General features: G+C 39.7%; 1 protein-coding gene across 3 annotated transcripts in view; it reads right to left on the reverse strand.

The window, feature by feature from the left end:
* ANKRD55 (ankyrin repeat domain 55) overlaps nucleotides 1-14,556 on the reverse strand; it is a 568,067-nt gene that overhangs the window by 28,746 nt on the left and 524,765 nt on the right. For all 3 annotated transcript variants that reach the window (XM_049102766.1, XM_035713541.2, XM_025447212.3), the window contains one exon: nucleotides 7,480-7,540. In XM_049102766.1, coding sequence (XP_048958723.1) covers nucleotides 7,480-7,540 — 61 coding nt within the window. The remainder of the gene's footprint in view (nucleotides 1-7,479; nucleotides 7,541-14,556) is intronic.

The raw sequence follows: 14,556 nt of genomic DNA on the forward strand, positions 1-14,556 counted from the left end.
ATAAATTTATATATATATATATATCATCTCATTGAATATTTATATACCTACACAATCTTAAGTGGCAGGCATTTTTAGGCCCATTTTTAGGCCCATACAGATAGGGAAACTGAAACACAGGTTAAGTAATTTGCCTGAGGCCAAGGATACATGCCATAGTTGAGATTCAAGTCCAGGTCTCTCCAGCACTGGAGAATAACATTCTTCCCAGACATCATGCTGGTAGGCTTTCATTTTGGAAATGAGCTCAAATGCTGGAGAATTCTTTGTGATTTTAACTAGATTCAGGTCCTCTAACTCTCATGGAATGGTAGTTTTTATTAGTGTAAGGGTTGCCATCCTATATTATTATTTGTTTTATTTGGCATTGCCTCTAGGCTTTCACTAAAAACACAGCTGGCAAGTATTTATTTTTGTAAGGTATTGAACTATATATTTCCTCCCACCCCGCACCCTAGAATTTGGGTGATCATGTGTTCCTAAATCAAGACTTGAATCATTCATTCTTTCTTGAAATAATAATTATAAACACACACACATTGTTTATATTACACTAGAGCAGGTTGCAAACCATCAGTCAAGTCAAGGGAACTTTAATGTTGCTGTTTTTTCAATTGGGCTAGTGAGAAATAAAAATAAATCCCCTTAGGGTTAGTAATATGAAAACCAAAACTTTCAAAATCAGCTTCAGTGCAGCCGCTGGTATTGCACAACATACTTTGTTTAGGAAATTAGACTTTTTTTTCAAGTGTCTCCTTCTCTTTCCTCCAGCTTCTGTGGAGCCGGAAGGCATCCTAGTTGTGTTATGTTAAGACCAGTGGCCATTTAAGGGGCTGACTTCGGGCTCTGAGACTGGTATCTGCCACTGAGTGGTGGCAGGTATTCAGCTGTGATGCACTTAAAGGTAGACACTGTGACTTATTTGACGTGGTATGTCCACAGCAGTGAGCGCACAGTAAGTGTTCAAGAAATACTCACAGGAAGAATTCGTGAATTACAGGTTATCAGGGCTCCCCTGGACTCATGGAGAGTATAAACTACCAGAGTCTGTCCAATGCAGGGCAGCCCTCTGTGTCCAAACTGTGGAGATCTTTTCTACCAGCTTACTCCCTGAAATTTCATTTAGGACTCAATTGGGCCTTTGAAGCATCGAGGGGCTGAAACCCTAAGAGTCATTTGCAGACATGTTGCAGCAAACACTCAGATGGCCCTGGTGACAGAACTCCACCTTTTTGGAAAACAAAAAATACTGGTTCAAGACTGAAAAGTAACCCACATTCAGTTAAGACCACAGCTCTCCAGAATGTTTTGAAGGGAAATGTTCAGTTTTAGCTGGCTTAGAATCCATTTCAAGATTGCTGATGGGACTAAGTGTATGTCATAACTGTTGGGTGCCTATCAGGGTTGCTTTGAAACAGCGGTCTTATTCAGATGAGTAATTCTGTGCCTTGAGTCTGTGTCGACGAAATTTTAAGGGCATACAAGACCCATCAATGTCTCAGAACTCCCCACCCCACACCAGCCAAACCACTGTAACTTGTGTGTTTTATGAACCAGAAATCTGGTTAAGTGCTCAGAATGGGAACTTTAGATTGGCTCCAGCAGACACTGAAAGGCAGAGAGAAATGTGTGATATGGCCAGGTGCTTGCTGCATCCCTCATTTTGGTACCCTGGAGGATAAAATTATAGCAAGTGCTGAAATGTCAGCAAGGAAATCTTGATCTTCTAAAGGATTTAGAATTTCAGAGAAGTCCAGCTTGGCTCTCATTGACATTTTAGAATTCACATACTACTATTAATCTCCCAATCACATATGACTACTTCCACAAACGTTGTCTCCTCTAGACAAAAAATAGGAATACACGATGTGCTTTAAAAGATTTTTTAAAAATAGATGGTTAGAAGTGCAGGAATGAAAGCTATTTTCTTTAATTTTTATTTTGGAAATATTTTACAATCATAGATCAAAAAGATTAACAAATTATTTCATTGTCTTTGTTTTAGAGTTTTCCAATCCAGACAAGTTGTGCACATAGTAACAGCCAAAGATTATAACTGAAGACTAAAAATAATTAGATGTTGGATTTTAGGATGGTAAGAATGGCCACTAATGATGAAATACTTTAAAAATGCTCACTCTCTTCCTGTAATAAAGATAAAAACAATGTATCTAACAAAAACAAAAATCTTTAGGGTGGAGATTTTTATAATTTAAATGAGATACTAACACAAGAAAAGCAATATAGATTAATTTAGGCCATGGAAGTAGAAGAGCAAATTTTAACAAGAACAAACTTCTAAACAAAGCCTTTGGAATAGAGACCTAAGTTGTATTTATTTTTCAACTAAACAGAACATCTACATTCTGCATTAAATTGTGAACTATTTGAGCAAGAATCCAGCCTATATGAGACAAGGTAGGTACTTAAATATTTTTTAATGAATAAAATGACTATTTTCCCATTTCAAGGAGATCACCTTGGGAGACCTATAATTATTTCATTTGTTGATGAAAAGGTTTTGGAAGATCCTTTTTTCGAATTACCACTACAGCAGGGGTTCTAGCCACTGACAGAAAACAAGCTTTGTGTGAGCTTAGATCAGAGAAATAAATTACATCTTTACTGTCACTAACTTCAAAGTGAAATTTAGCATCTTCTTTAAATATGAATTTAGGCAACAACACACAGTACTGTTAACAATACCTGTGACTTTGCCAATGATATAAATCACAGATATTTTCATATTGCATTAATTAGTGCAGATACCTCAAAATATTGTTTGTATGTGTCACTAGCACAGTAGTTACTGGTCCTACCACTAAATCTTATTTAATGCATTAGCAAACAAGCTTGCATATTACCTTTACAAACCTGATCTTTATAATATTTTGGTAATTGTCAAAATACTGGTTTCTTTTGTAATCCTACGTATTTTATTTTGTTTCAAACATTTTTCTGCAGAGGGATCCATTGGCTTCGCCAGCACATCAGAGGTGTCCATGTCATAAAAATGAATGAGGGATCCTGGCCTAGAATCTAGAGTACATTTTTTGAAGATCCCAAATAATATAAAATCTTTTTTTTTTTTGAGAGTAGATTTTGGCAATAATTAAAAGTCACCTGCAGAGCCAAGTCTGATAAATAAAATGGGTAACTGAGTTGGATCAACAAAACAAAGAGAAAGGGCCAAAAAAATAAAATAGGACTTTTCCTGAAATTTAGTAATTCTCTAACTATAATATATACACATATACACAAGTCTATATTTGGAGTGAGGCCTCTACTATGTGCAAGTTACTGAGCTAGAGTATAGGGATCCAAAGATAAAAAAGATATGGTCTGCCTCTAGACATTCACAGGGAAAGGGGAACGTGAAGGTTCCCTAAGTAGCAGTGACTCTACTCCATTTTTTTTAAGGTGTTCATTTTTAGGATAAAAATTCTAGAGCATTAAAAAATTTTTACTTCATAATTTTACCTTTTGCTAACTATAAGGTAAAATGATTTCTAGAGTCAGGCACTGTTTCTATTGATTTTGCCTTTACAGTGCACCGTCTCTACTTACGGTTATCTTAGGGATGCTGTAAGAGAATTTAGTGTTAAGAATTATATCCAAAGGTTCATATCTGTTTTCACAACTTGGATTTATTTTCTCACAGTACTGTAATAATGAAAGTTTAGTTGTCAGGTCACTCACATAAATCTACTTATATCAGAATTTGCATTCAATATAGGATCAACAATATATCCTAAATACAATAAAAAACAGTGCTTCTCTGGGTAAATGTGTTCAAAGTTCTAACCCAGATGCCATTAGTTTATAGCCCCTTTTGATGGGACAATCTTTCTGTCAAAGCTAAAATGCCAGCAAGAGAGGTTAGATTCTAGGAGTTTAGCAACTTCTTAACTCCCTGTAACTATAATAGACTGCTTCTCTCTATGTCAGTGATTCCTCTGAGGTCCGGAAGAACAAAGGCACAAAGGACAATCTGACCCATTTTGCCTTTCCCACAGTATTAAACTCTGTAGTGTGGATAGCTTGTAAATAAGTCACTTTACAATTAAGCTCTGTAGTCAATGAAACAGGAAAAATAAACAGATCGTTAGAACAGAACAATTAAAAGAAAACTTAGCATAATGTAGTTATGTCTTGTGGGGTTAGGGAGGGCCTTCTTTAAAAAGACATCAAAGGCAAAAGCAGTAAGGAACAAGAATGATCACTTTGATTATATCATATTTTAAAATTTCCGTACTAGAAAAGACATCACAAGCAGCTCTAAAATGAGCAATGGACTGTGAAAAACTATTTGTGACCCAACAGCAGACAAAGGATTAATGTTCAGAATGGAAAATAAACTATGAATCCATACAAAAATGACAAAGTAAACCCATAGATGAATGGACAAAAGATCTATATAGGCAAGTCACAAAAGGAAGATATAAAAATGGCCATTATGCCTGTGAAATGGTGCTCAATCTCATTAGCTATCAGGGAAATGCAAATTAAAACAAGAAAACATGACCAGCACACTATTCAACTGCAGGTGGAGCTATAAATTGATATAGCCATCTTAGAGAAGCACCAGGCATGTGTATTAAAAATTAAAATGTACACCCTGGTGCCCAACATTGGTTTTCTAGAGAAATGATTGTATAAAATACTCAAGGAGGCTTGTGTAAGAACACTCTTTAGAGGAGTGTTTGTGATGATGAAAAACTGGAGACAACCTAAATATACATTCACAGGAGAACAGCAAACTAAAGGGAGGTATTTCCATTGTGTGAAACATCATGAACCCATTAAAAGAAATAAGCCAAATCTATATGTATCGACATGAATAGAGCTCTAAGACATACTGTTAGGTGAAAAAACAAAGTTGTAGAGCAACATATGGAGTGTGATACCTTCTACGGTACAGTCCACAGTGTCTGTGAATATATACAAGACATTGGGAAGGAGACGCATCAGTAATTAGCTGGGGGCTAAGGTGGGAGGGTGGAAGTAATCAAGGACTTACTATCATTACTTGTAATATTTACATTTTTTAAAAGCAAATGTGTTCACATATTACTCATACAAGTAAAAACTAATAATGTAAAAACATTGTTTTAAGTCCCTGAGCTCGGATCAGGACAGGTGCTAAAGCGATAATCACTTCCCTGATACAAAGTACTACATCATGTTTTATTTTACTTGAATAGTTATAGGAGACAGGCTTTCTTTCTTCTTTCTCTATTCTGTAGTTTCAATTATAATCTAATCTATCTTTTAACAAAGTTAGATTTCTACTCATTGATCCTCTAATCTTTAATCAATATTGTGATAAGCTTGGGAGTCCTTCAGTTATTCTGGGAATATAATTTATTCAGACTATGTAGAGGTATGCCTTGCTCTTTCCTCTTGTATTAGAAAACCCTAATGCTTCACTAGCAGCATTAACTTACCTTTTCCCTCATTTCTTTTGCCTTTGATCTTTTCTCTTTCCTGTTTTTAGCAGACACAGGGTGTGTGCCTATGCCTACACTTTGTTATTCCATCATACATAATGGAAACTGCATTGTGCCTGGAGCTTATTGGCAAAGTGATTAAGGAAGGGGGAGAGCAGGCCATCGCTTGCTCAGAACACTCAGAAGTCGTAGGCAGGAAATCTACCAAGGTGGTGAATGAAAAAAACGCCTTGGCTGTGTTCTTTCCATGTCCGAATTATCCTTATTTCCCAGGGGTAAAGGGCTTCTAGCCCCTATACATTTATACTGATTGACTCATACTAGCAATGATATCTACATCATTGTTGTGTGTGTGTGTATTTTAAAAACACAGGCAAGTATTAGCAGTAGGCTTAGGTGGGTTTCAGACGAGCTGTGACATGTCCCCAAGAGGAAGCTGCAACATTGTATGTAAGTGTCCTATTTGAGGTCCTGCTCTCTGCACACAAAAGTCACTGGGCCACAACGCTGGTGTAAGAGTGGGAACAATCTCCTCTGAGAGGCTACTTTGCATGCGAAGGAACTGGAGACATTTCTAATATTCAGTGCATATTATCTGAAAAGTGTAACAATCAGCACTGTTAGATCTGGGTCTACTTTCACTGTCCCCAGCAGCCAGGGGCCTCCCAGGGTGAGGAAGAACAAGGAACTATCACTTTGGTGGAGCATATTCTTTCAGCTGAAGGCTGAACAGAGTTAGAGGTCTATAAGAGGAGTCAAGCTTTCGGGTATAAATGACTAAATTTGTGCCCTTTCTGGGTGAGGGTGGGAGTTGGAGGTGGATGAAGCATTTGTCAACTTTGCCAAACTCTAAGGAGTTTGTGATCTGTTGACATAAACTGCACCACTAAAGCTCCTTTTTTTCACACTATGGGCAGAGTGGTCAGAGTGTGCGCTCTCATCACTGGTTCTCATTTTTAAAGCAGAAGTTTAAAACAGTGCAATTCTCTCTTTCCTCTCTTTGCTTTAAACCCCTGAAGACATGGAGAGTGAAAGCAGCGTGTGACCACTGAGTCAGGGTGGTGTCCAACCTCAGATTGAGGTTGTGAAGAAGGGGCTTTTTCAGTGTGGTCATTAATGCCAAGCTAGCTGGGAGGAACCAGAAAGCTCAAGAAACAAGGGGCCCAGCCCTTGTTAGGGGACTTCCTCCCACACTGTTGTCTATGGCTACCTGGCTTCCTTGAAAACACTGTAATCTGGGATTTGGGTGCATATGCATTTTCAATGCTATCACACTTTGTCAAAGTGACCAGACATGCTTAGTAAAGTGCAGCCAAACCAAGCACATAATTATATATTAAAAAAAAAAAAAAAAAAAGCTAAAAAACCAGGTATTTAAATCAGTTTAAAGAAGCTTGCTAAAGAAAACAGGCTAGGTAATGAAAATCAGTCCTGCTTTTTAAAAGAGTTAAGTAGCTAGAATAAGATCCTAAGTTATTCTGGGGCAGCTCTGCCTGGTATCTGGTAACACTCCTGCAGGAATTTTGTTTGAGAGTGCTGTATTGTCTTCTTGGAGGCCTTATGTTGTCTCTGCAGCATGGAAGAAACAGCAATTGGGATCACTGGTGTTAATAATGTGGCCTCCGGAGCATGGAGCCTGGAATTATCACCTATCATCTTTCCCTCAAAAGAAGAGCAGTGGCAGTAACAGCTTGCCCTTGAAGTTTCTGGGACTCAAGAAGACAGGAAAGAACAACAATTTGTTTCTCAATATCCAGAGGGAAATTACAAAATTTCAGTGGTATGATAGACACTTAAGTACTTAATCCAAGAAATTATTCCCTAGTTGAAGCTACCCATACCCAGGGTGGGGATAAATTTCTGCCTGAGGGTCAATAGTAAAGACACAGCTCCCCTGTCAGGATAGGAGCCCCAAAATGTGCTCCATCCCTTTCTGAACCTTTATGATAGGAAGCGCTGGTTGAGAAAAGCCCTTCCTCCTACCCTAACAGGTGCAATGGCCAACCATTCCTTGAAAGGGCAGGCTCACCTCATTGTCCTGGTGATTAATCTCGCTGAGGTTTGACTGTTGCACCAAGACTGTTAGAAGCCTGTGAAGAAAAATTGGAGAAGAGGCTCAAAGGAACAGAATCCGTATGAAAAAATAACATTAGAAAGATAGTATCTTGAAGGACTCCAAATGAAGACGGGCCCTTTCTGTTTATCTAGGGGAAAGAGTCATAGAAAAGAAGACAGTGTGATCCATGAGAAGTCACCTGGCAGGGTTGCTCTATCTCTTCTTCCACCTCCTCTCCATCTCAGTGCCTCGGGTGCGGGTGAGCACAAAGGGAATGGAGAAAGTGTGTCTTTAGGCTCATCTGATTCACCAGATCTGTGTATCTATGATTGCACTTAAAGAACTGAAGTCCTCTAGTACTTATTCTTTATTCTTTCACATAAATGTATGCGATGCTTTCGAATTGCTTCACCGCTCAGTACACGTGTCACACTTTTTAAATGTATAGCTTATATTAGGAGACAGCATTTACAACTTGGCTTATTTTTTTTTTTTTTGTAAAACATACAAATATCTAAGCATGAAATGATACTCATCAGTGTGAAGCAACTATCAATGATTCTCAAATTCAAGTTCTTTATCTCACTTGGGTCCCACACTTGGTTGACGGAAGTCAACACTGTGGGAGAGAAGTGGTTGAGTGTAGTGGTTAGGAAGCGAGACTGCATGGGTTCACATCCCAGCCTTGCTGCTAAGCAGCTTTGTGACGGAAGGCAAGTACCTTAATCTCTCTGTGCCTACATCTTCTCATCTGTAAAATGGGGGTAGTAAAAAGTGCTCACCTTATAGCTCAGTATGAGGATTAAAGCGTAACACAGCAAATGTTATTTGTAGAACACTTAACCCTAGAAGTTTTAACCCTGGCTCCATCCCAGAATGTCCAGGGGAATTTTTTTTTTTAAACCACAAATACCTGGATCCTTTATTCAGTGTTTCTGACTCAGTAGGTCTGGAGAGAAGCTCAGCTTTCACAGTTTAAAAGGGCTGTTCAGGAAATTCTGGTAAACAGGTCTGAAAACCACTGAGAAAGGTATTGAATAAATTAACTAGTGGATACTCATTGCTATGAACTAACTTGTGTCCACCCCCTCCAACCTCCAAATTCATATGACTCTGGTCTCCAGAGCTTTAGAATGTGACTATATTTGGAGACTAAGCCTTTAAAGAGGTAAAGAGGTAATTAAGTTAAAATGAGCCATTAGGGCGAGCCCTAACCCAATTTGACTGATGTTCTCAGAAGAAATTAGGGCACACATGAACATACCACAGGTGCAGGCTTCCAGAGGAAAGACCATGTGAAAAGGCAGCAAGAAGGTGACCATCTGCAAGCCCAGGACTGAAGACTCAGAGGAAACCAATCCTACTGACACCTTGCTTGTGAACTTCTAGCCTCCAGAAATTTGAAAAAATAAATTGTTGTTGCTTAAGCCATCCAGTCTGTGCTATTTTGTTATGGCAGCCCTCGCAAACTAATATACTCATCAAGATGATAAAGGATTGTCTATGGGGCGACAATGAAGGAAATTATTTTTGGGAAGAATTATTTGAAAAAAATGAAATGGCTTAGCCTTTCCCCCAGACAGATCATTGTCTCTCAGCTTAGATGACCTGTAGTCCTGAGTGTTAAACTGCTACCTACGATAGAAGAAAAGAAAGTGGGACAATAGAAGAAAAGAAAGTGGTCATGTGGCATTAGTGGTAAATGTAACACAAAGAGAGCTTAACTAAGGAAGCACTTTGGTTATTTGCTGTGGAGGTAAAATAACCAGGAAGCCAAAGGTTTAAATCTAGTTTTTTTTTTTTTAATCTAGTTTTATCACTGTCCTTTGGGGAGCCAGGATAATGCTCGGATTTCATTCTGCCCTCACTGCTGTGTGACCTCTCTGAGCTTCTGTATCCTTACATTTCTCATGGGTGTAACAGGATGGGGTAACAGGTGGTAAGAACGGAATACCATAGCAGGCGTAAAGCTCCTAGCACACAGACTTGAAAAGAACAGTGGCTCTGAATGCAAGCTTTCTGAATTCTAAAATTCCTCCATCTAGAGGGAGGAGGCTATAAAAATAATTGCACTTTTGGATAACACTGTTTTTATCTTTGTAATTATATTTCGCTACTGGATATATTTGCCCTTAGAGTTGTTTTATAAGGCTGGAGCGCAACTGGCAACTGACTTTCTTCTCTCTCTTTACTGGCCACTGTTTAATCTCAAGGCTCATTTGGTCTGAAATATGGAGGGAGTGGGAGGCAAAGGCAAGAGGTCAGTTGTGGTCCAATCTGGTTATCCTCGGCTAACCCTGAGTAGACTGAGATCATATGTAGCCAGACAGCATCTTCTGGGGGCTGCTCTAGGGCAGTGATCACATTGAGGGAAGTCGGGCTCTGACCAGATGGGAATGAGGGAGGAAGAGCAAGACCTCTTGTCACATCCTGCGGATGCCTTCAAATGGTCATGGGATGAATCCTGTATCTGGATATTTATTTTCTTCTCAAATCCATTCACTGCCCTGCAATGTTCTGCTTTGAGGTTGACCCACAATATCTTTATCATGCAGGCTCCCTTGCCCTCTGACTTCTTTCTGGGTTTGGCCAGGAGAACTGGCAGGAGAACGGAGGGAAGCCACTTCCTTTTCTGACTATGACTTTTACCAAAGGCCATGGCTCCTGCAGGTGGATCCTCTTCTACAGCCAGAGCTCTCAACAAGTTCCAATAATAGCTCCCTTCCTTGCCCCTCCAGCCTAGGGGTGGAACATTTTCCTGTTTTGTTTTTTCTTTTTAAGGTGGGGGAGTGGATGTGGGAAATTATTTCACCATCTCTTATTAATTTTCAATAGTCTTCCATTAAGCTTGCTACAGTTATCTTCTATTATTCCATTAGTTCCCTGTTATGACCCTGATTGATATATGCCAATCGATACTCCTTGATTCCCTTTGATTCTTGTGTCTCAGATTTGTCAGTCTCCAAAGATAGACACAAATTTACAGATAAATATGATCTCTCTCTTTTTCTCTTTATTCTCTTTCTTCACGTCAGCAAATGACGTGAACCACTATCTTGCTTGCAGGGCCATCATGTATTGCCTTGGTGGTGATCCAGACTGGACTAGAAAGCAGGTGTTTGGATTCTAGGCTGGGACTTCCATGCTGTTCCATGGTACATGACTAACCTGCCAGATGCTTGTTCCCCATCTGTCTTAATTACCAAGGGACTTGCAAACCTCTTAGTTTTGTTTTTTCACAGTCCTTGTTCTGTGCTGAGGTGGCTCAGTAGTATTTCTTCCACAACCTCCAGCTTAGTCTCTTTTTAGCATCAGCTCTGTCCTGTTCTCAGCTCTCTAGGCACAAAGCCTACCTTATCCCAAGTAGCAGGACAGCAGGCACAGATGCCCAGCAGGAGCATTCACAGACAGGCAGCATGGTGAGTGGTAAGACAACAGATGCTGGGGCCCGACTACTTCCATTAGAATCCCTGCTTCATTACCAACCAGCCAGTAAGCTAAGGCAAGCTAGGAAACTCAGTGCCCCTATTTTCTTATCTTTGAAATAGAAATAATAATAGCAGCTATTTATTAAAGATCTGTTGTGATTTTAAATGTGTTAATACATACAAAGCAATTAGAATGACATTTATATGTCACAGTAAGTTCTGTGTAATTTAATAATTTTTCTTTTAGACAGAGAGCATGGGGGCAGAGGTGGGGAGGGGGAGGAGGAGACAGAAAATCTCAAGCAGGCTCCACACCCAATGCAAAGCCCAATATGGGGCTCAATCTTATGACCCTGAGATCATGACCTGCACCAAAACCAAGAGTAGGATTCTTTTTTTTTAATTTTTAAGATTCTATTTATTTATTCATGAGAGACACACAGACAGGCAGAGACATAGGCAGAGGGAGAGGCAGGCACCCCGAGGGGAGCCTGATGTGAGACTTGATTCCAGGACCCTGGGATCATGATCTGAGCCAAAGACAGATGCTCAACTGCTGAGCCACCCAGGTGCCCCAAGAGTCAGACTCTTAACCAACTGAGCTGCCCAGGCATCCCTAATTTAATATTTTTTTTAAAAAAGCTCTTACTCTTTATATTTGGAGATTCCCTGATCTCCATAAGGTGATTGGTAGGTCAGAGAGAGAGAGAGAGAGAGATCAGCTAGATGTGTGCTGGGGGGTAGAGTGGAGGGGAGTTTGTTTCTGTTGGCTTCTCAGTTTTACTGGCTCCTTGGGCTCACAGCCTTGGATCTGGCCAGCACAGTGATGGTTGGGGAAAAGGGTCCCTAAGCTAGTTGTCTGCCCTTCTATTCCTGAAGCTGCTGATGTGAGAGTATCCTGTAATACTGTAATATAACATCCATACACAGGTTAGAATACATCACCTGGTAACTAGAGAGCAGAACCTCAAAGAAATAAAATTTCCTTCCCCACTCTGTCATTAAAAGCCATGAAAAGAGGCAGATCCACTGGCACTCTGGCAGGGGGAAAAAAAAAAGAATCTGCCAGTAACTATGGAGACTATGAAAAAGATCTGCAGAGAGCCCGGTGGCTGCCTTCAGAAGAAATCGCTGCTCGCCTTCCAATGCTAGCATGTGAAGCATTGTACAAACACAACTCCTTCCTCTTTGGAGCTTCATCGTAATGATCATGTCCCCTCTTTCACACTGGTGCCCCCTGAATGTCCAAGCCAAGGAAGCAAGAAATGCCATGAGGAACTGAAAGGGAGACAACCTAGACCTGCTGAGAAGCTGAGGGTTCAAAGCAGAAAGGGAAACCTGTGCACTTTCCTTTTGTACATCCAACTTGCTTTCCTGTTCATAATAAGAAATCCTTTATTCTTGTATCAGCTTAAGTCCCCACTGAGCTGCAGCTTAGCTTAGGCTGTGTATTGGAACTGGCTAGTTTGTCTGTGAGTTGTTTCCATCACAGAATCTTGCTGGGTGCAAAGGGCTAATTGAGGTGTCCCCTTGGCTTGTTTTTAAGCAGCTACAGTTTGGGGCTTCACTCTTAAAACCCCCCAGTTGAGCCCTGAGTAGAAGGAGCATACTATTCAGAAATACAAGAGTTAGTAGATTTTAAAATGAGTATGAATACCCAAGTACAGGGATACAATGTGGCCTTATAATTATAATTAGGGGACAAGTAGAGATTTTTTTGCACTAGCAAGGTAGGGAAGGAAGTTTCAGGGGAACTGAACGGTCGAGTTTGATGTTCATTGGATTCTAAAGTCTAGCAACAGTCTTGTAGGGGCCAATGGCAGGCCACCCCAAGATGGGCTGCTTTGGTATGGAATTATTTTGAGTTAAAAGTAATCAAAACTTAGTAGATTCAGAAAAAGCTTTTTATCTCCCCCTCAACTGCCTGCCTCTACCAGGAAGAGAACTATTAACAGAGATTCCCTTTTACCTAAGAAACTTACCTGCCTAATAGGGTAATCTTTGTTTTTCAAACATCTCCTCTCACCTTCCTTCTAATGGCCTTCCTCCCCTTGGTATTCTCAGACCCCAACCCTTCTCCTTAGCCCAGATAAGCCTCATGTTACCTTACTATGTCTGGAATTTCCATGTCTGTGTGGGTTCCCAGTACATACGCTACTAAATTTAATTTTTTTCCTGTGAATTGTCTCCTGTCTCATGTCAATTTGCTGCTTAGACCATCCAGAAGAATCTTGAAGCTTAGAGGAAACTCCTCCTCCCCAACACATCTGTATGGGTGACATATTTTTTCTAGACTTGTGTATGCTAAAGTGAGGAAAGCTGGGGTGAGAGTTGGTGCGGTGGTAGGAGCAGGGATTCATTCTTTAGCACTGATCTGTGGTATTTTTTTTTTTAATTTCTATCTACCTTCCATCATAATCACTACTACTGCCATCATTATCACCAACATTTATTGAACACTGATGATTAGCAGTGTTCCATGCTTTTCACATGTTTTCTCATTTACTTCTGCCTATTTATTCTGAGATAAATACTGTATTATTCATACTTTGTAGAGAATGAAAGCTAGCTGAGCTTTGACAAGTTAATATGGTCATTAAGAGGAAGACCAGACTCAAATCCAGTTGGTCTGACTCCAGAGCTGGCACTCCTGGCCACCCTTTACCTCAATCCAAAAAGAAGTTTCATTAGTTTTCAGGTACATATAGTAAAACAAGGTTACAAGTGAAGAAACCAGGCAAAGAAAACAAGGGCAGGACAAAGAAGATGTGATTATGATCCTTCCTACATGTGTACCAAAGGTGGGACATAAGTTGGGCTTTGAGTTTTATACAGAGAGAAAAACATAATCCTAAGTCACAGTGTTCACATAGTACAAATAAATAATTATCAGGAGCAGCACAGCAATTCCTCCTTTAGGAGAAATATTTTTTTGCTGTTTCTCATTTTTTAGATGCTGTGACGAAGTATTTTCTGACAATGAGACAGTAAGGAGTTTTGTAAAGGTAGGGCTTAATGACAGAATGTGGCCATTAAAGTACATCCTATAGGGTCCACAACAGTGGATCCTAGGAGCATATCAGGCCCACAGGGCAGGTTACTTATCCTCACACATGCACCAGGGCAGTAAGTTATCTTTTTGGTACCTCAGCTTCCTTATCTGTAAAATGGGGATAGAAATACCTATCACATAAACATGTGGTCAAGATTAGATAATACATGGAAAGCACTCAGAACTCTGTGTAGAACATGGTAAATTATGTGCTGTGTGTTCTCCTTTTCCTCATCATTGCAAATGCTGCTTATATACTTTGTGGTTAGCCAAACCAGCCTAAAGTTGTATCCATTTAGGAAAATTAAACAGACAAGTTTTCATGGCCTAATGGAAGGTCACTCCCTCTGCATTATGCCTATCAGGTTAAGAGTACCCACAAGCGAGACATATATATATATATTTTAATATATTTATATATATATTAAAAAAAATATATATATATATATATTTTAGAAAACTATTACAATTACAATTCCACAAACAAGTGGAATAAAGAAGGCCAACATTTGTGCCAGAGAGCATGGCTTAACTACTTTCTGCTTAAAACACTGAATGCAGATGCTATCA

This window comes from Canis lupus, chromosome 2, assembly GCF_003254725.2.
Source record: "Canis lupus dingo isolate Sandy chromosome 2, ASM325472v2, whole genome shotgun sequence".
NCBI lineage: Eukaryota > Metazoa > Chordata > Mammalia > Carnivora > Canidae > Canis > Canis lupus.